Here is a 23289-nt window from a genome sequence, read left to right as displayed (position 1 = left end):
CATCACTAAAGCATCAGTACATCTATAAGAAGAAATGAGACATCGACGACCTGACTCACAATGGAAGCGTGGTAATGATAGTGGGTCTGCGCCATTAGAAATCCAAAGGACGACCAGCATGAGGCAACCGACTTCCCCTCAGTTAAGCTAGATTGGTAGCATAAGATAAGGTGGAATCCATGGTTTTATGAAAGGATATGACAAGATGTCAATACCAGATATTACTGATATTGATCTACAAGTCTATCCTCCATAAATAGCGAAGCAAACACGGATTGACGATGCATATACAAAAGAAAAGAAACAGGATATTAGGAAGGTACTTGTAAAATGATTCAACTTCTACGAGATTCCAGCAAACACAACTCAAGGTCTATATTTTCAGAGCATAATCTCCTCTATTCAAAATTCTGGCACGAGAATCCAACCTCCAACACCGAAGGAGATCCACAACGTGTATTTAGATGAGGATGTGGTAGAACTAAAGAATTGGCTCAACTCCTTCAAGAAGCAGTAAGACGAATATGTGGTGACACTGATGTGTGATAGTTGGATAGGACCAATAAGAATGAATATCATCAATTTTCTTGTGTATTGCAATATACAGGTGGTTTTTTATAAGCCAGTTAATGCTTCCAACAAGATTCAAAATGTAAACTATATTGAAAACCTAACATACACTATTATAGAGGAGATCGAACCACAGTACATTGTTCAAATATTAACCGACAATGAAGCTAATTTCAAGAAAGTCGATTTACGATTGAAGAAAAAAAATTATTGTTTTTGACTCCTTGTGCAGCTCATTGCATGGATCTAATGATGAAGGATATTAGCAAGCTACCATCAAGTCACGGACTTAGTTGGTTTTGCCTAAGTCGTGTGGCACCCTTGCGTGTCCGACCGCAAAGAGCCAGCCTCCTCGAAACCTCTTATGGTCTCTTAAGAACCTCCAAAAGAGAAGACGGGCTAGAGAAAGCGTTTGATTCGGGATCCACAAGCAACCCTTTCAACAAATACTTGATAGACAATACAAATTAGAAACATGACTTTGCAAGCTCTAAATGATCGAAGGTGGTCCGTCGTGGCCCGAAATCCCCACAAGTGCCCACATGACACCACTGCAGAACAAGACAGCAAACCAGCCCTAAACAATACCCTAAAGGCCCATCTAGCCATATTAGTTCCTAGGTGCTATACTGCATACACTCGGTACCACTCTATGGAGCTAGAAAACCCCCAAAATGACTATTTGAATGGTCTGTTTCTGGGCAGTTTTGCCTCTACGCGACAACTACACAACATGCATTTACAAAGCCTGAAACGGTCATAAAAGTCAATCAAAATGGGGCTGTCAAACCTATTGCAAGCCCTCTACATGTTGTACAAAGCATGAACAAAACCAAAAGACACGTACATAGGCATTACATCAAACACCTCGTTTACAACTTTGACCCAACTTATTCCTTCGATGTCCTCATCGAAGCCTTTGTGGATGCTATATCTCCTCGCCTTTATTGAATCTTCAATCTTCTGCTCCAACTATAACATGCCTCTTGCCTCCTAGTTGCTCTCCGCCGTTGTTGTTTAGTAGTTAAACTTTGATCCATCACGCTGCTTCAACTCACCAATGACTCTGACTCTAGTGTAGAGTCGGCTGAGTTGTGCAAATCCTTCAGATGAAAGAATAGACCTTCCTTGTTATGCACTAGTCTCTTAAACGAATCATCCCACTTGAACTGGGTAGATGTCTGTTGGAGCTTTAACGAACATCACCTTGCAGACTTTGAAGGTTTTGGAGTCTTTCCTTCATAAAATTTGTCAATCGATTCCTCTTCTACTTAATTGTCACCTCCAAGTTGGTTCGCATCACTGCGAACCTACTTGGAGGTGACAATTAAGTAGAAGAGGATAATCTACTCTCAATAACACCGATCATCATTAGTGAGGATTTGACAACTATTGTCTTCCATAAAGTTTTCTTCGAAGGGTCTTTGAACCTGTGCAGAGCTCCTCTGCTGGATAAATAAGAGAACTAATGTACTCAGTTTCACCATTCTCTTAAAAGTTGAGAAGGCAAACATTACTCAAGGGTTGTACTTCATGCATCGAGCTGGCTATTAGCCTTCATCTGCCCTTTACTCATACTTCCAAAGCACTTAAAAGTGTTTGCACTCCTTGCGTTGCGTTAGCTATTGCGATTCACTTTTTCATCATTATCAAATTCTAGAATGCATGAAATTTTGCCGAAAAAGAGCAAAATTTTGCCCCGACTTGGGCCAAGTCTCCAATAGTTTTGATCGCCTCTGGAATTATATCGTCTTCTCCATTATTTCTGTTGCCTACTCCTTTAAGTAGAAAAGGTATAGCACCACGTACTACCTACTTCGTTCCTCAGTCGAGCACTCCTGCATCGACCCGAAGTCCTCCACTTTCGGCTATTTTGATGAAAAGCCTGTTGACACTAGTCCTCCACTTTCAGTGTAATTTAATTTATAATTTTTTTAATATTTAAAAAATTCTTACTAACAAAATTATTTGTCTTGCAACGTATTATCTAAATCCAATCATTCAATCTTGCTATAGTCTTGGAATACAATCAGATTTATTATTGACACTAAGAAATGTTATATATCAACACTTGTCAAACACTATTAATGCAACCAATGGTATTATAGAGGGTCAATTATTCTGAAAAACAATTAGTCTATTCTCGGAAGTTGTAGTTGTATCGTGTCATTACAATATGGATCCTGATGAGGAAAAGTTACACACATATTGATTATAAACTATATTTGACATTAATTATTTGTTATGCTAACAAAGTCCTATTTATATCTTTTTGCAATCGAGTGGTGACTCCAATTTGGAGGGAACACATCAAATATAAGAGAGGTTGTCGTCCGTGTACTTTCGTAGATAACAACAGATAATGGTTGCAAACATAATTGGTCAACATCTGTATTAATTCATATGAAGGTCCGTAACAAACTATCATATAGATGGTTGGAGAAACTAGTATATATCCACTATAACATACGAGTAAGGTTGCGATATGTCAAGTTGGATAAGGAACCTATGGAAACAAAGATTGATCCCATCAACTTCCAATGCTACAATGAAGATTCAGAGCTAATGTTAGAGTGGGTCAAAGCAATGGAGAACCAAAAGGATCCTCTATTTGATGAGACGAGAGATCCTCCACGTCCCTCACGTTTTATCATCGAAGCAATAGAAGAAATGAAATCACATCTTGAGTAGGAGGAAGATCCCCCTCAATGAAAATGTGACGAAGGAGCCAGAGAACATCGAGTCAGACTGCTCTAGGAACTAGAGACACCTAACTGTAATAGTCATCCACCCAGCGTGCAAAGGTAAAAGCAAAGGGGAAGGCAGTAGCACCAACAGCACAATTGGAAAGAATCGAGTCAAGTGATGAGATACCTTCTCAATTGTATTCAATAGCCCACTTAGTCCAGAGACACGGCAACAACGTGAACAGTAATGCCTCGATCGATGATGGCAGCAATACCGGGAGTCAATAGTTCCATCTATACAATTTAAGGGTGGTGCACGGACCGAGGAGCAGTATTTTACATATACCACCCTCAACGAGGTACTGGTCAAGTTTATACACGGAGAGGGAAGAAGAAGACAATGGATGATTTTAAGTAGATGTGACAAAACCTACGCAACATAAACACAAAGCAAAGCTCATCATATCAACAGTTGTTGTATTATGGAGAATCTTATGGCCAACAGTAGTACAGTGATAGTTGGTCATACTTCTCTAAGTAATAGTACAATGATTAATCTTATGATATGGAGCAACAGATCAGTGGCGAAAGTAAAAGTTCTAACATTCTCTATGCTCTGCACTAATACATGTCATAATCGTCTTTGCCTCAAAAGCCGCCTCGGACACGTGGTTCACGACGTTCAAACTACAGCCATCACTATATTGATGCACCAATAGCATACTGTGTATCAGTATACTATGTCGTAGGATCAATTTCAAGATTAGGTCCAACAAGCATATCAAATTTATATACGAATACATAGGATCGAGGACCCCGATCCACTGCCCGTGGAGTCTCATCGTTCTTTTTTATGGTAAAACTAGGTATATCCATCGATTAATTACTTAATTCATATGAATCTTAAAGTCTAAGTTGTTTAAAAAATAATCTAACAATTTAAATCATTTATTTGTAGATAATTCAGTATTAACAGAAGGACTGTTCGGAATGTACCACAAAGCTACTACTTAAAGCTCAAAAAAGATATCACTATTCTTTTATACTTTAGATTATTTTTGCTAAAATTATACTAAATTATATTTATTTCCAACTTAAAAACTCTAATCTAACTTTTTTTTATTTTTCAGGTATTTTTAGAGTTATTTTTTATAATTTTGTTCCCATACCATCAGTATGCCTAAGCGTACCAATATACGATACATTGGTAATGCCTCAATTCATATCGTACCAATGGCTAGTCAGTATACCGATTCGGACCGATAAAGCAAACCTTGAGTTAAATTAGAAACCTGGGAATCATATTTTTTTTATTTAAGTTTTCTTTAGGCCTTCTACTAACTCTCCTAGCACTACTAATATAAATTAACATCAAATAACTGGTCCTGTAATGTCTCCCTTGGATCCTCTTAAATGGTTTTCAATATTTTCATATTCAATTCTTCAATCAGAACTACCACTAACAACAGATGTAAACATTTCCTATTCTATCTTTTTAAGTGCCACCACACATCCATCATAACTTCCTCATCTTTGTAATAATCATTTTTGGATATTACCGCTCAGTATTCTACGCCTTGTAATTATCTTATAATTTCTTTTATCAAAAGGGTATGCATTGATAACCAACACTTGGAACAATCCTCTCTTCACTTCAACCTTCCAAACTTAAGTTTATGAGAATTATTTGCTTGATGTTACCTTCCCCTCGAACAATTATTTAACACATCAGACATCTGTTTTGGGGGATTTCTTGACCATTATTTCATATATACATTCAACAAGTTCTCTTATCATTGCTAAAATTTTAAAGCACACTTCAAACATGCAGTATTATTAATATGAAAATCATTTGTTGGTTAGTTTTTTTCCATTGCTCAATTTTAAGGATTATCCTGACTTAATTAATACTAATCAAAAAAAAATGTCATCAGCAAGTAGCATTAAATAGTTTAAGTTCATACTGAATGAACCTAGTAAAAGCTCATGATTACCAACCCTTTTCCTCAGCTTGTTTACCATTATTAAATAGTTTTTCTTGCCTAATTGTTCTATCACCGCTTTAAGTTTTACTAAAACTAGCTCAAATTAAAGGACCCTTGTTTCCCTATTTCTTGTCTTTTCTTTTCTCAACCAAATTTTCATATCACTATGATATTGTCTATTTATTTCATACTCATATCTTGTGCTTGGTTTAGAGGATATGAATATCAGAATTGGAGACAAACTTAACAACTAAATCTCGATGTTTGATTGAGAACAACTGGATCTCATTTTCCATTATAGAAGAAGAAAATGCATATCTCACTTTTGAAGTAGCCTAGAATCTGACAAAAAGAACACTGAACACAGAGCCTAAAGAAACAATTATCTGATAACAACAATACCACTATAATTAATTCTTGAATCTTTGAACCAAATATGCTAATTTAACTATTTGCTTATAATTCATCAGATAAAATTCTAATTGTAAACCACAGTAGCAATTTTGCTTTAAGAAACAAAAAGGACAAGATTTAAATTAGTATTTAGGTTGAATCAATTACCTATCATAAAATCAATGTTATTGTCTACATTCAATTAAATTAAAAAAAATAAAAAAGATAAAGACAAAAGCCATAATAACCATCATTTAACTAGAAACCACTATAGCCAAGGAATTTTCATACTTCCTTGCAGCGTTAAAAAGTTGCCACTAATTCAAGGTTGATGCAAAAAATAATAGTTTGATAATTTTTACAAATTTCTATGCAATGTACCAATGGTTTCCAAGGCACAAATATGGAAATTAGTCTAAAATAGGAAGAGATAAGGTGTAATATTAGTCACTGAGAAAAGAGGTGTGTTGGAAGCTTTAATCATGTTATCCCAAAACGAGTTCTTGCATGGTAGAAATCTACAATAAATATAATCAATCTCCATGTCATCTACCAAGAAACAAACAAGGAATTAGCTAAAAAGAGAAAGAAGATCAGTAATGTGCTTGATTGAAAATCATGCCTAAGAAAGAAAATTAATCCCAGTTTAGAAGCAAAATTAATTACATTTTCTTGCAAGCAAGTTTTGAACTACATGTTCAGAAGAAATTAAAGTTAATTTGGATAATTCAACTATAATTTTGAGTCCAGATAGCAGAAAACCTTCTGGAATTTCATGGTAACATCCCTTAAGCAATTGCATCCAGCAACTCGCAACCCAACGGATGCTCCCAATACCCTGCTCAAAAACCAGGCCAGCAATCTAGCAGCAAATCTGAAAGAGAAAAAGTGCAGTGAAAGTAAGATTCTCCGTTTAGATAATGTACAAGCAACAACAATCATGGTTTTAGCAACACAATAACAATGATTTTTAAATATGACAGCATGCACCATGAAGAATCATGCAAGAGTTAGATGATATACCCAAATTTGTTTGGAACGAGTCTAAAATGCATGGTGGTTCAAGAAAAATAGATAGCTTCAAGGGTTTTTTAGTTTACATCCAAATAAAATAAGACAGATGGTCATGTGTCATGAGTCAGATACATAATCAGATGATTTAAACAGAGTCTGACTCCAAATATCGACGGTGTCAATTAGTAGGAACCATTATTTACTAATCTAAACAAGTAATACTATCAGAATATATAGCTCGACATTGGGATAATACCATTCATTTTTTACTTTTATTATTTTATTCAATGGTGCCCTGTAATGTCCTGTGTACTGATAGCGTATTAGTTAGATAGGTTACTCAAACCAAAATCAAACTGAGATTTAAATTCTTGAGTGAGAAAATTAATGCTGGGAGATATAGAAGATGTAAAATACATGAGTTTGGTCTCCTTAATACAAGTGCAATAGTACATATATGAGAGTAAGTTTTTCAAGACTTATTTGTGTAAGCTGATGCAATCTAATTTAACCTACACGTGGAAAAATGCCCACAAAGAGTTATTTGCTTTGCTTGTTGATGCAGGATCATTTTTAGTATATTTCTCAATTGAATAAATTATGTTAATGGATAGTTGTCAAATAACAAAATCTTCTAAAATCCTATATTAGTTACCAATATTGACCAAGGAAAGAAAAAAAAAGCCTAATACAAAAATCTTAAGTTTGATTAAAGATTCTTAAAGAAAAAGACAAGTCTTGTTTTGATCAAAAGTTTTGATCCCTACCAAGAATATTCTTGATTAAAAAATCTACAAAGAAAAAAGCCTATCAATCAAATATATTATCAACAAGGAAGATTATTTGCTAAAATAAAATAGAAAATATATCTTCCCCAAAGAAAGAAAGAAGAAATAATTGATATATTTCGATTTATAAAATATTATTTTCTTTATTTTTTGTTTTATTTTCTTCTTATTTTGTAGTTTGGTTTTCTACTTATTTTTATAGTTTTGTTTTTCTTTTTATTTTCAAAAAAGAAAGAAGAAAAATGTATCTTATTTTTAGATTTTTGTTTTCTTCTTATACTTAGAGGCCTATAAAGGGCCAACAGGATTGTAGCCAGAGCTTCGGCCAGTGAATAAAGAAATAGATTTTTCCATCATATAAACGTACAAGTAGTGTCAGGTCATTCTCTTTTCTCATTGTTATATTCAATTATCCTCTTAGAAGAAGTGTAGAAATGCAAGGCCATCATTCTTGAGAGTTACTCCTTGACTCAAAATGAATATGATAGTTATATTCTTGCATTTTATCTAAATCTTTTCTTCTTTTGTCCTACAATTATTGAAACCTAAAATTATATATTTTACCCATTTTTACTTTTTTTCCTATATCATATCTAGTATCACAAACACTTAACGAGTACCCATTTAGGTGCTTGTGCGAGACAAGGTCCAAGCACGTCAAGTTTACAAGCAAGGCCTGAGGGCATCAAGTCAACCCAAGCGAAGCCTGAGTGCATCAAATCAACCAAGGCAAGGCATGTACAACTAGTGTCGCCTAGGCGAGCGCTTAGGAGTAGGCATCGGGTGGCCCAAGCGTATTGGGTTCAATTCTGAGTAATTTGACATGGTCCTAAGTGAGCCAAATGGTTTGGCTTAATCAATTAATTAAAGTTTAATATCTCCCATGCACAAGTCAAATTCCCTTGAACTGAATGAGGCAAATGGCTTGACTCGATCAATTAATTAAGGTTTACAACCTCCCTACATAACCCATGCCCCTTCCCTCAACTCAAATACCTCCATTGTTACTCGTCGCACATAGTGCTTCCCCTAAGTGGTCCTCCCCCTCTCTCAGACGAGCCATAGTGCTTCGCACTCCTAGATGTGACATCCACTCTCCACACGCTACAACACCCCTCCCGTCTTTTATATGCCACCTCCAACACCCCCCTCCTTTTCCTCAAATGGTGCCTTTCTCCCTCGCATCATGCGCACAAGCAACACCTTCTCTCTAGCACTGCCTACACTCTAGTGTCCTTCCCCTACTATCAACCCCCTTCTTCTTCCTTGCCCACCAACCCTTATTCTTGGCACCCCTTGTTCTTGCTAATCATATGTGCCCTACAAACCAATCACGTGAGTGATGGCACGTATGACTTGACACGCAGTTTTTTTATTATTATTATAATTTTGATATTTTCTCACTTTATATTGACTGTTGCTTGAATATATTGTGATGTTTATGGGTCTGTGCAATGGAAATCAGATCGTGATGAGATCACGATAATAAGACCGATTCGCCTTTAAACACAAATCCTAAAGAATCCCGGTCATAGGTTACACGAGAGGGACATCGAGATAACCGGACAAACTAGTGTGCTGTATACCCGTCCATATGATAGATGCAGTTGGTCTCATAGCTGCTCGTGTGGGGACACTAGGGATACAGTACAGATGCTCATTGGAGAATGAGTTCACTGATTGATCCGCTTACGAATGCTAGATGGTTTATGATGCCTTATTATCAGACAGTAATTTCATAGTCTCAATGGTGTATCTGGTCCTTAGACTTGAGATACCAAGGATGTCCTATATGAGTACTTCATTCTTTGATACTAGACTTAAGTCTGGAGGTTCTAGATCTAGCACAGCCGGTTATCGGGAGTAGTAGTCAACCTTACGAGGACTATTGAATGTCGATAGAGGATCATCCACTCTCGGTGTCATGAGAGGAATATTCCTTGTGTTCTTGCTCAGACAAATCCTTGGCCAGGGTCATTCGGATTGAGAGAGAAAGAGTTCTCCGGGAGAATTCGATTAAAGTGAGACTCGATTAGAAGCTATATGGGTTTGACAACACCATGCCCGATATACGGTCTCTGGGATATTAGATAGATGAGGGACTAGAGGTACACGGTAATTGAGGACAGATAAGTCCAAAGGATTGGATTCCCTTGTATCGTTTGGGGACTGCGGCATAATGGCCTAGTACGTCCATAGTCGATGAGTCGAGTGAATTATTATGGAGATAATAATTCACTGAACCAGAAGGAGTTCTGACATGTATGACTCACGGCCAGCTCGATATTGGGCATAGAAAGTCACACATATATTGTAAGCGTTGCGATGAGTAGAGGTTCAGATATGAGATATCTACCAAAGCCCCTATCTTATTAGATATCCAATAAGCCCCTGAATTATTGAATCATATGGATGAGATCCAATAAGAGCCCATGAGAGATTATTGGATAGAGATCCACTAATCTAAGAGGTTTGGGTAGTTGGATAGAGATCCAATACCCAATAGGACAGGATCCATTAGGGTTAAGTTGACAGGGGACACCTATAAATAGGAGAGAACTAGTGGTTCATAGGCTAGAGCATTTTTGGTTGCCTCTCCTATTCTCCTCCCTCTCTCCTCGTCACAGCCCTGCTGTGTGGATCACCGCTAGAGAGGAGGGCGCTTGACCTCCTTCACCCTCTCCTCGAGGTCCACAGGGATTCAGGGATATACGATCTCCCTATGTAACACAATCTATCTTATACGCAATTTTAAGTTTCACGGATTTTTACGCACCAATCTTTGGGAAATTAGGGATTTTGTTTTTTATGTTCTTCCGCTGCGCATGTGATGTCGCCCCCAAGATTTCCCAACAGTGTCATCAGAGCCAGGTTGTTCCTGCAAAAGATTGGTTTTGAACTGCGTGTGTTGTATATTGGAGAAGCTTTTGACGTCAAAATTGTTGACTCAAAAGCGAGAAAGGGCAGCAAGCAAATGGCAGCTTGCTGCCATCTGCGTATGTGCAGCCGCCTACATCGATGGCCGCAGGCAGGCAGCACAGCGCCGGCGCACGCGTCGGTGCTACGGCAGCAGCAGCCGGCAGGGGGTTACAGCCCGCGGGCACTGCCTGCAGACACAGCGCCCGCAGAGGCAGCGCAACCTGCGAGCGACCCGCCTGTTGGGGTAGCGCTCGCCCGTAAGGGGCGGTGCCTGCGGGCACTACCCCGGCAAGAAGCAACGTCTGCGGGCGTAACACCCACGGGCAAAACTGCCTGCAAGGGCGGTAGGGCCCCGAGAGGAGCCGCGGGAAAGCGGTGTCGGCATGCACTATGCTCGCGAGCGGCTCCGCTCGCGGGGCTACGGCACTCGCAAGGATCCTTTCCCGCGGACGAGCCACCCGCAAGCAAGGGCGGGGCCCCCGCCTATTACAAAAATACTCCTCACAATTTAAAAAATTCCCTACATGTCCTTGATTTCAGAAAATATTAATTAATTAAAAGGTTTAATTAATTATTATTATTATTATTTAATAGTCCTACATAATGATGATATATACATGTGATGTATGAGATATGGACGGATGATCATGGACCGTGTGATATGTGTGCTTGTGACTATTATTATTGGGGCCTACAAGCTTCTAATTTATTTTTCGTTTATTATCAGGTCTGTGTGCCCGTGATTAAGTTGTAATTACATGAGGAGGTGCAACGGGAGCATGGAAGCAATAACAGGACCCACGAGACCAAGATGGACGATCATGACATATGAAGATGCGTCAAGATGCCAACGGAACCGACGATGACGAGATGGACGATCACAGGGCATGGAGATGCATCACGACACACATAGATCTTGATGTGAGTGATTAGGCTCATTGGCTCGGGCTTAATCACATTAGGGTGTGGTTCATGATCATCTAAGTATGATTGCTTATACACCTACTAGATATGTATATATATTTGCATGCGATGTAGATATATATTAAATATGTATGTGTGTGAAATGTCATATTAGGAGACCAAATCAAAGAAACCCCTCTCTCGACAATATTAAGTCGATAAATGTGAGGCAATTAGATTGACCCACGTGGCCTTTCATCGTTATAGGTAGGGACCGATTCTCGGTGTAGGTTGAGTTGGTCAAGTCTCTCGAGGCTCACCTATATCGTGATTCGCTATCTTGCCTACGACATAGAGATGTCACCGGTAACCTGAGAACATGATACGCTTGGTCGAGTCCCTCGATAGTATATCATCGAATCAGACTCATCTTGTAACGATTGTGTTGACTTAACCGAACATCATGGTTGGTCGAGTCCCTCGAGACCATGGTGATTCGGAGGCCGAATAGGACGGGAATCACAAGGAGTTGTGATCAGCAAGAGTTGCCTACCTTTCGGGCTGAGTGTGATTGGTCGAGTCCCTCGAGGTTACACTAAGACGCTGATTGGATCCCGATCTCCAATAGAAGTCTGCCGGTGACTTCTGTTTCACGTGTTGAGGGTGTCATGTGACTTACCAGTAAAATAGTGGGAGCATATTAAGATAGAAGTTCATATCTTGATTGTTTATTTTTGCAAAATCTGCATGTTATTTATTTCTGCCGAATCTTTATTTTCAGAAAATATCACTTTCAAATCTCTTACGTGGCATACTTGATGTCAACCACCTCACTGGTCCAAATTATACGAATTGGCTCCGCAACTTGAGAATTGTTCTCACGACGAAGAAAATCGCGTACGTCTTTGATACAATGATGCCTACGCCCGAAGAAGGGGCAAGCGAGGATGAGATCGCTCGCTACGTGAAGTACATTGATGACTCTACTCTTGCTCAGTGTTATATGTTGGGCTCCATGACTCCTGAGTTACAAAGACAGCATGAAAAGATGGATGTCAGATCCATTCTCCTATATGTCCGTAAACTGTTTGAGGAACAGGAAGGACTCAGCGATATGAGATATCCAAGAGCCTCTTCCGCTCTAGGATGATTGAGGGGACATCGGTTCAGAACCATGTCCTAAAGATGATCGAGTGGATAGAGAAACTCACAAGTCTATGAGTGATCTTAGAGGATAACCTGTGTGTGGATCTTGTGCTTCAGTCCCTACTAGATTCCTTTTCACAGTTCATAATGAATTTTAATATAAAAAAGCTTGAGGTGACTCTCCCGGAGCTCCTCAATTGATGAGGGAAGCAGAGAGCACTATTAAGAAAGAGAAGCCAGTTCTCTATACTGGTGAGACCAGAAAGAAAAGGAAAGCAGAAAAATCCCTTAAGAAGGGCAAGGGCAAGTGCAGACCAAGTAAAGCCAAGGTTGCTAAGAAAGACCCGACAAAGGACAAAGGCCAGTGCTTCCACTGCGGAAAAGATGTGCCTTGGAAGAGGAACTACAAAGAGTACCTTACAGAAAGGGCGAAACAGAAGCTTGGAGAAGCTTCAAGTACATTCATGATCAGTCTCCATTTGTCAGACTCTTATAATAACACATGGGTATTGGATATCGGTAGTGCTCATCATATTTGCAATTTGTTGCAGGTTCTGGCAAGGCCTAGGAGATTGGCGAGAGACAAGATGGACCTCCAGATGGGCAATAAAGCAAAAGTTGCTGCAGTAGCTGTTGGAGCTATTATTGCATTGGATGAATGCTATTTTGTTCCTTCTATTATCAAAAACATTATTTTCATTTCATATTTGATAGTTAGTGGATATAAATTAGTTTTTGAGAACAATGATTGTTCAATATTATTAGATGATGAGATCATCACAAGAGGAACATTGCATAATGATTTGTTTATGCTAGACACCACTCCACATATCATGAATGTAAGTGTGTCCAAGAGGAAACGAGATAAGGTGAATAGTGCATACCTGTGGCATTGTAGGCTAGGTCACATCCATGAGGGAAGGATTCAAAAGTTGCTAAAGAATGGATATCTAGATCCATTCGTCTATGAGTCATATGAAACCTGCGAGCCTTGCCTTCGTGGAAAACTGACCAACTCTCCATTTAGTGGAATTGGAGAAAAAACCACTGAACTACTGGAGCTCATACATAGTTATGTATGTGGACCCATGTCAACTCATGTCATTGGTGGTTACTCCTACTTTATTACCTTTACTAATGATTTTTCAAGTTATGGACATGCGCACTTAATAAAGTAAAAGTCCAAGGCCTTTAAGAAATTCAGAGAGTATAAGAATGAAGTGGAGAATCAGACTTGAAAGAGTATCATGACTCTTCGATCAGATCGAGGAGGTGAGTACTTAAATACAGAGTTTACTTAGTTCCTCAAGGACCATGGGATTATATCCCAATGGACACTTCTTTATACACCTCAGCTCAATGGTGTATCTGAAAGGAGGAATCGTACGCTATTAGACATTGTGCGGTCCATGATAAGTTTCGCTGACCTACTCATCTCATTATGGGGATACGCCCTAGAGAATGCAGCTTACCTTCTGAACAGAGTTCCAACTAAGTCGATAATGTCTACACCATATGAGATATAGAAAGAGAAAAAGCCCGATCTTAAGGTTGTTAAGATTTAGGGCTGCCCTGCCCATGTTAAAAGACACAACCCCGATAAGTTGGAATCAAGGACAAAGTGGTGCAAGTTCGTGGGATACCCCAAGGAAACTTGTGGGTATTATTATTTCTATCATCCCGAGGATCAAAAGGTCTTTGTAGCCAAGAGAACGATGTTCCTTGAGAAGGAACACATTCTTGACGGAGACAATTGGAGCATGATAGAGTTAAGCGAGGTTGAAGAACCTAGCTCAAGCAACACTCCACAGACTGAGTCTGTTCAGGTACCTAGCACACAAGTTCCGACTTTACGTAGGTCCGACAAAATATCTCATCCTTCTGAGAGAAATGTGAGACATATTAGAGAAGAGGATGTTGAGGATATTGATCCTCAGACCTACGAGTAGGCTATTATGAGTATAGACTCTAGGAAGTAGCAAGAAACCATGAATTCTGAGATGGATTTCATGTACTCCAACAAGATTTGGAACCTAGTTGATGCACCCGAGGGTATTGTATCCATCGGTTGCAAGTGGATCTTCAAGAAGAAGATCGGAGTAGATGGAAAGGTAGAGACCTATAAAGCAAGGCTAGTGGCTAAGGGGTATCCTCAAAGGCAAGGTGTTGACTATGACGAAACCTTCTCACCCGTAGCCATACTAAAATCCATCCGAATTCTATTGGCTATTGCAGCACACTATGATTATGAGATCTGGCAAATGGACGTGAAAACTACATTCCTCAATGGCAACCTCGAAGAGGTGTATATAATATAGCCCGAGAGATTCGTGTCTAAGGTTTACCCAGATAAGGTGTGTAGTTTACTTAGGTCCATTTATGAACTAAAACAAGCTTCCCGAAATTGGAACATAAGATTTGATGAGGCAATCAGATCTTATGACTTCGTTAAGAACAAAGATGAGCCTTGTGTGTATGGGAAGGTAAGTGGGAGCGCTATCACCTTCTTGGTGTTATATGTGGATGACATCATGATCATTAGGAATGATGTAGAAATGCTATCGACAGTAAAGACTTGGTTATCTAGACACTTCTCCATAAATGAGTTAGGGGAAGCATCCTATATCTTGGGGATTCGGATCTATAAAGATAGATACAAGAGGATGCTTGGCTTGTCCCAATCCAAGTATATAGACACCGTTGTCAAAATGTTTGACATGAAAAATTCCAAGAGAGATTTCATACCGATGAGACATGAGACATCGCTTTTTAGGAGTATATCCTCAAAGACTCCTGAAGAAAAGGCGAACATGGATAGGATACTCTATGCCTCAGCGATAGGGTCTATCATGTATGTCATGCTATGTACCAGGCCTGATATAACGTATGCATTGAGTGTCACGAGCAGGTATCAGATGGATCCAGGATTGGAGCACTGGAAAGCAGTAAAATGTATCCTTAAGTATTTGAGAATGACTAAGGATCTTTTACTGGTATATGAAGGTAGTAGCCTCACAGTTGAAGGCTACACAGACTCGAGTTTCCAGTCTGATGTCGATGATAACAAGTCGAATTCAGGATATGTGTACACCCTGAATGAAGGAGCAGTATGCTGGAAGAGTTCTAAGCAAAATACTATTGCTGACTCGACCACAGAGGCAGAGTACATTACTGCAACAAAGGCAGCCAAGGAGGGAGTCTGGATGAAGAAGTTCATCACAGATATAGGAGTCATGCTAGGCAACGAGGAGTCGATACCCTTATATTGCGACAACAACGGGGCGATTGCTCAAATAAGGGAACCCGGGTCTCATCAGAAGTGTTCTGAGGAGGTTCCAACCTATTAGAGAGATCTTGACCCGAGGAGATGTAGTAGTGGAAGAGTTTCATCCGAAGATAACATTGTAAATCTACTAACAAAATCGTTGTCTCATAATGTCTTTGAGCATCACAGGGGTCTGATGGGGATCAGACACATAGGTGATTGGGTTTAGGTCAAGTGAGAGATTGTTAATCATCGGTGCCTTGCAAGCCAATCACGTGAGTGATAGCACGTATAACTTGACACGTAATTTTTTTGTTTATTATTATAATTTTGGCATTTTATCACTTTATATTGACTATTGCTTGAATATATTGTGATGTACATGGGTCTGTGCAATGAGAATCGGCTCGTAATGAGATCACGATAATGAGACAGATTCGTCTTGAAACACAGATCCTAAATAATATCATTCATAGGTTACTCGAGAGGGAAATCGAGATAACCAGACAGACTAGTGTGTTGTATACCCGTTCATATAATGGATGCAGCTGGTCTCATAGCTGCTCATGTGGGGACACTAGGGATACAATACAGGTGCCCATTAGAGAATGAGTTCACTAATTGATCCGCTTACGGAATGCAAGATGGTTGATGATGCCTTATTATCAGATAATGATTCCGTAGTCCCAGTGGTGTATCTGGTCCTTAGACTTGAGACACCAAGGATGTCCTGTATGTGCACTTCATTCTTTGATATCAGACTTATAAGTCTAGAGGTTCCAGATCTAGCACAACCGGTCATCGAGAGTGGTAGCTAACCTTACGAGGACTATTGAGTGTCGATAGAGGATCATCCACTCTCGGTGTCATGAGAGGAATATCTCATGTGTTCTTGCTCAAACAAATCCCTGGCCAAGATCATTCGGATTAAGAGAGAAAGAGTTCTCCGGGAGAATCCGATTAGAGCGAGACTCGATTAGAAACCGTATGGGTCTGACAACACCATACTCGGTATACGGTCTCTGAGATATTATATGGATGAGGGACTAGAGGTACACGATAACTAAGGACAGACAAGTCCAAAGGATTGGATTCTCTTGTATCATCTGGGGACTGTGGCGTAGTGGCCTTGTACGCCCGCAGTCGATGAATCGAGTAAATTATTTTGGAGATAATAATTCACTGAGCTAGAAGGAATTTTGATATGTATGACTCACGGTCAGCTCGATGTTGAGCCTAGAGGGTCACACACATATGGTAGGCGTTGCGATAAATAAAGGTTCGGATATGAGATATCCGTCGAAACCCTTATCTTATTGGATATCCAATAAGCCCCTGAATTATTGGATCATATGGATGAGATCCAATAAGAGCCCATGAGAGATTATTGGATAGAGATCCACTAATCTAAGAAGCTTTGGTAGTTGGATAGAGATCCAATACCCAATAGGGCAAGATCCATTAGAGTTAAGTTGATAGGGGACCTCTATAAATAGGAGAGAACTAGTGGTTCATAGGTTAGAGCTTTTTTTGTTATCTCTCCTATTCTCCTCTCTCTCTCCTCCTCAGAGCAAGCTTAGAGTTTTGAGGAGCATCGTCGCAGCCCTACTGTGTGGATCACCGTTAGAGAGGAGGGCGCTTGACCTCCTTCACCCTCTCCTAGAGATCTACAGGAATTTAGGGATATACGATCTCCCTAAGTAACACAATCTATCTTATATGCAGTTTTATGTTTCGCGGATTTTTACGCATCAATCTTTGCACGACGACTAACACACTTTTGGAAAATTGGGGATTTTGTTTTTATGTTCTTCCGTTGCACATATGATGTCGCCCCCAAGATTTCCCAACAGGTCTCAACCTTGTCCCCCTTCTCCCGGCTACTCCTACTCTTAGTCCCCCTCCTCCTACCTCCCCCATCCTCACTCCCCAAGTCCCCCTCATCTTTTCCTACCACCCACCCACCAACCCCTTCTTCTCCCACCTTTCCCTACTCTCAACCCCTCACCACCTTCCCTTTCGCCCTTGCTCTTAGCCCCATCACACTCCTAGTACTGCCTCCCCTCTCGACATGACCACCACTCCTTAGCATCGCCCTTGGACCCAGCTGTTGCACCTCTCCTCTCCATCACCTCTACATACTAACCCGTATAGGCTAGCCTTGCTCTTGATTCTTAATGTATTATGTTAAAACTTAAAAGTTTATGAATTGTGTTAATTATTCATTATAATTTTGTATTCACCCATATAGGCTAGCCTGACACATATAGGTTAGCAATTTTTGTATTCTTCCTATTTTATAGTTTTTATTTTTTTCTTGTACCTAAAGGGCTAAGAAAGGAGGGAAATTGTGATTGGAACGTCAATAGATTAATGAACGAATAGTTTTTTCCCATGTTATGTATGTGTAAATGGTGTCAGACCGCATTCCCTTTTTCAACAATCTAGTTCCATCGTCAGCATACGACATGTTAAAGAGTGAGATCATCATTCCTAGGAGTTAATCCTTAAACCATAGTGAGTCTACAAATTATCTTTCTTATCTATTTTATGTAAAATCTTTTATCTTTTATTCTACAACTATTGAATGGCTAAAAAATATTTTTTATTTACCCTCCATGCACTTGTCCTATATCACCTTTTAGTATAAGATAACATTTTGCAATAATTGACAAAAAACCTAAGGCACTTAGGCAATTAACAAAGAATATTATATTTTGAAATTATTTTTCCAAGACCAATATAGAGAATCAATTTTTGTTTGTCACAACCATTTGTAGGTTGCTTGATCCGTGGGGTTAAGAACATGTATTCTAAGATTTGAAGAAGGCGGCTAGAAAAATGAAGAAATATGTGGACAGAAAAGAAATGAGACCTAAGCTAAATAATAAATTTCCCTACTTGGCACTACAAGGAACAGAGGCCCAATGGAACGAACAAGCCCCTATTTAATAGGGATGACCAGCACAATTAGAGGATGACAATAAAGGTGATTTTCTTGTAAAAAGCCCCACATATTGGGCTTTTCTCGGATAGTGTGCTCTATTTCTATAATGCCAGCAGAGAGTCTCTACCTTTTGCAAATGAACAAAATGCCTTCCTTTAAAAAAAAATAGTTATGAGAAGGGTCCGATAATAAGTTGTGATCAGGCTACAGAAAGTCAATTTTTCATGGGTTGTGGTGCAGCAAGTCAATCTCAGTTATCTAATAGTGTAACAAGGGGAAAGTTTGCTAATCGCACTCAGTTAAGCCATTAGATGTCATCAGTAAACAATAATTCAAGTATGATCACATTTCTCCATCAAATTTCAGTGACAAGGAGGTGAATTGTCGTCCATCTACCAATGATGATGGAGGAGGCCATAGATTTAACATTCCCAGTAATCAAGTATGTTCCTCATGTCGCCCAAGTGGACGAATATGTGCACAGATATCCAATTTAGTTTTGAGTGTTTGTTTAACCCAACAAACCCACAACCTAAGTGGGAAAAGAGATAGACTATAAGTCTCAAGCCTAATGACTCAATGATGAATAAGTTCCTTCCTTGAATGATCCGTTTTTTAAACAGAATCCCTTTTTTTTCTCTATCCTGTTCTTTTCACGGTGCTTCTTGAACTGGCTGGTCCATGCTTCTTTCCTACTCTTCTTGTTCTTTTTCAGTATAAAGCTCAACCATGAACTGATCTCCTTTTCGTCATATATTAATATGACTATTATCTTTTCTCTCTAGTGTTTCTTTTCTACCAATGGAGGTTTCAGATTCAAAGAAAGATGTCAATCAAGTGCTGAATCTCAATACTCAACTTGCCCGATGTGTTGGACCTCATCTTTAACAGTTTCTGGTCCAAGTCAACCTACTAGTAAGGGTCTCAAACTCTCAATAAGCAATTTATTGTTTATGTTGGATTTCCATCTTCGCCCTTCTATGCTTAAAGTATGTGAAAAAGGCAGATGTTTTATTGATCAGCAAGTAGGAAGTTCAATATCTGACAAGTGAGGTTGAATAGCATATCATAGTGGCCAAATGACAATAACAAACAACAAAAGCTCAACATAGAGTCATATGATGCAGAATTTTCATAAATGGTTCCTTGAGAAGGGAGTAACCACTAACTAGATCTTCAACTACCCAACGATAGTCAATTCCTCATTGGAAGCTAAATTATTTTTTGAGATAATCTCAAGAGCTCCTACTGATTCCAAATTTTTGAAGCCTGAAGAACAGAAGATAAGTGGAGAAGAGAGGGAAGAGGAAAAAGTTGAGAAATACTCGTCCATAACTAAAAGAATTAAATCACTGGCGAAGGGGGAATAAAAGAAGAAAAGGGAGAAATAGGAGCTAGAATGGAGCAATAGGAAAATGATGTCTGAGAAAGAAAAATAAAAAGGTATGTGTGGTATTATTATTTGACCATGTATGTCTTCGCTTCTACTACCAGTCACTACTAGAACACCATTGTACTACCATCTACCATGGCCAATCTTGAAGAAAAATATATCAGGGTTTGGGGTTAGCCTTCAATGGAATCCACATCTCAGGAACATATGGAAACATTAGTGGCTCATTTTGGTCATTTAAAAGTCATAGAATAGAGATCAGTCAAAATAAGTCAAATAATCAAACATCAGTCACGTACAAACTTGATCAAAATAAAGATCAAGAAAATCAAAAATCCCCATTACGACCTTATACCAATTGTCTCTAGCACCAATGACCACTCACCTACCATAACCACCTTCTCTAAGACCAAGTTACAGTTTATGGTTTCCATTGCCTGATTGTATACAGGAGGGGGAAAGGTTAATCCCTTGCAACCTCAGTATCAAGGGTTCAAATAATGAAAACAGCCTTTCTCTTTCTCTCTTTTCTCTCTTGACAAGATTAAGCTTATGCATATTAAACATCTACAAACACTGACTGTTCAGTAGCTTCACACATTAGGCCATCTTTTTTACGATCCAATGTCTTTTTTATTTTTACTTCCCAAATAGTTGGGTCAGTACAGCTTGTTGTGTAGTTGCATTATCTATAAACTACTATCAAGCTTCTCTCGTCTGTCCCAAGTTGATCTATCAAACAATAACATCTCCAGTATTGATGTCCCCACCAATCAACAAGAATAGAACCAAATCTTAAACCTCAACCCTGGACTTAGCCTCAGAATGATTTATATCATCAACAGAGTTTCTTCTTAACCCTAATTACGTATAAATTTCTGTATATCTTGAATGAATCTGCACTCTGTACTTCCTTTTCCCTCATTTTTATGCACCTGGAAGAAAATTTGAATCCTACTTTTAGTTAATGGCACTTGGTGATGATCTTGTTGTTAAAGAATGTTTATCATCAGAAGCGCATTAACTTATATTCTTCAGGTTCAAGCACCTCAATCAGCTTTTAGATTTTCATGCACGACACATGCTCGATGCTTAATTAGAAACTAAAATAATGAAAAATTATCATTTAGCACTCTTTGCTAATTGCACAGGTCACCCACGTATATTGCCATGCAAAAATTGGTCCTTCCCAGTTTTTCAAAGCTTGACATGGTTGGTGTTATCCATATCCTTTTTAAAACGAGGTAATTATCGGCGAAAATTGTAAATAATAGTTTAGGAAATTGTGTTCAGAAACCACATATAAAGAGACAATACAAAAAACCAAATAATTAAAACGACAACTAAATAAACGAGCTTAAGTCTCCAGAACGTAAGATTACAGAAGATCACGAAACAAAATTCCAAATATAAACAGGTTCTCGTAAATCTTACACAAAGATGACCCATCCGACAGCAGAGACGACCAGAAGAACTGCGAAGAATTTCACCGGCGAAGAGGCCATCTCGCCGAGACAGCACGCGCGGGCCGAAGGAAGCACCCTCAGAGATCAGATCCTCGAAAAGTAAGCTGCATCGTATTGAATCAAAGCGAAAGTCCCAAGCCGACTCCAGGGACCAAAGATCCCATCTATGGGAGCCGGGCGGGGGAGGGACCCGACCAAGAGGCGACAGGGACGAACAGACTCACTCGCTGGAGGCACGAGGAGAAGTGAGCTGATGCAGGATTTGGAGTTCCGGCGCTTGAAATTTCTCACAGGGGGCGTCGATCTGCTCGATCTGATCGGAGGAACAGCGGGGGAGGCGTTGGGGAGCAGGGGAGGAGAGAGAGGAGACGACTCCTACTATGGATTTGGGCAAAGGTACGACTACAGTCCTCCGTTTAAGAACGTGGTCTTGGGCCGAGCCAATTTCTGGGCCGCTTTCTTGTGAAGGGCGTTCAATTATGCAAATGACAGCAGATTGAACTGCTTTGAATAACATCAGACTTCTGTTAGTTATAATTATGTTGTTCATAGGGAACGAAGCCCAAATTTTGGAGATTACTATTTTATTTATAATTTTATGTTAAAAAGTTTAAATATTTTTAAGTTATTATTTAAACAAATATATATTCTTAATTTATAATTTATTTTAATAAAAAAATTATTATTTACCTATAATTTTTTTTCTCATTTTTTTCTTACCTTCTTTTAATGACATCCGTAGTCAGCAAAATCGATGTTGATGACATCAAAATAATAAAAGGAGAGTGTGAAGCACAAGTTGATGATAGCGAATGATGAGGAAAGTCTATAGTGTACACAATCGGGCATGGTTCATAGGGACAATCGGGCATGGTTCATACGGGCAGCTTGGGAGGGACAATCGATAACAAAAAAAAAAAAATGATGAGTAAGCTAGAAGTGGTGATTAGTAACAATAATAGGATACACAAACAAAAATAGTAGAGAAGACAAAAAAAAAGATACAGATAAAAATAAAATTAGAAAGGTTATAAATATAATAATATATTTTATTAAATTTTTTAAAGGTTTATGAATAATAGAGGTGTTGTGAATAGTAAACTCCTAAAATTTTTATCCTCTTTTGGTAAAATTACACGAATGTCTCTCGAAAATAGGTTTTTTCTTTGAAGTCTAGCATACATACTAATGTGTTATTATAATTAATGACCTTCAATCGAGTGCTCTTTAAATTCAAGTTTAGGGGAGGAGTTCGAGAAGTGATATAAAACATTTTATTTTACTGTAACATTGGAAGTTCAAAAGGACAAAGATTTATTTTGTATTTAGAATATATTTTTATATTTTAAATATATATTTAGAGAAAATAATTTCAGTGAATATACGTGTAATATGAGTGTTTAAATAATAGATGAAAATTATATTTTAAATATACATTGACATAAGTGTTATTTGGTAAAATTATGTTTTTCAGAAGTTCATTGAATATTATTTAATAAATTTACCCCTCTAAAATTTTTAATATTTGTTCAAAAATGTATACTTATTTTTTATTTAATTTAATAAATAAAAATATATATAATAAATTATAAAAATAAATGAATATAATCTTGTGATTACAATACGATGCTTTGGATAATCTTGTGATTATAGAGAATATCATGTAATACTTTAAAAATTGTAAAAAAATTTATTAGCAACAAACAAATAATGAAATGGCAAAGCTATGTTAAGATAGTATTGGAATTTGAGCATTGTATTCAAGTCAAATGTGATCCTAAAAATATTATCAAACACCAATTTATATTTGAAA

General features: G+C 38.4%; 1 protein-coding gene across 2 annotated transcripts in view; it reads right to left on the bottom strand.

Moving 5' to 3' along the window:
* Positions 1–21858, bottom strand: part of LOC135676630 (protein SABRE-like) — a 72540-nt gene extending 50682 nt beyond the window's left edge. For both annotated transcript variants that reach the window (XM_065188017.1, XM_065188018.1), the window contains exons 1-2: positions 21445–21858; positions 6398–6509 (exon numbers count right to left, since the gene is read on the bottom strand). In XM_065188017.1, coding sequence (XP_065044089.1) covers positions 6398–6509; positions 21445–21515 — 183 coding nt within the window. In that variant the 5' untranslated portion in view covers positions 21516–21858. The remainder of the gene's footprint in view (positions 1–6397; positions 6510–21444) is intronic.
* Positions 21859–23289: the final 1431 nt, after the last annotated feature.

This window comes from Musa acuminata, chromosome BXJ1-6, assembly GCF_036884655.1.
Source record: "Musa acuminata AAA Group cultivar baxijiao chromosome BXJ1-6, Cavendish_Baxijiao_AAA, whole genome shotgun sequence".
Classification (NCBI taxonomy): domain Eukaryota; kingdom Viridiplantae; phylum Streptophyta; class Magnoliopsida; order Zingiberales; family Musaceae; genus Musa; species Musa acuminata.
Note: the sequence above shows the minus strand (reverse complement) of the source record. Positions and strands in the feature narration are given on the sequence as shown.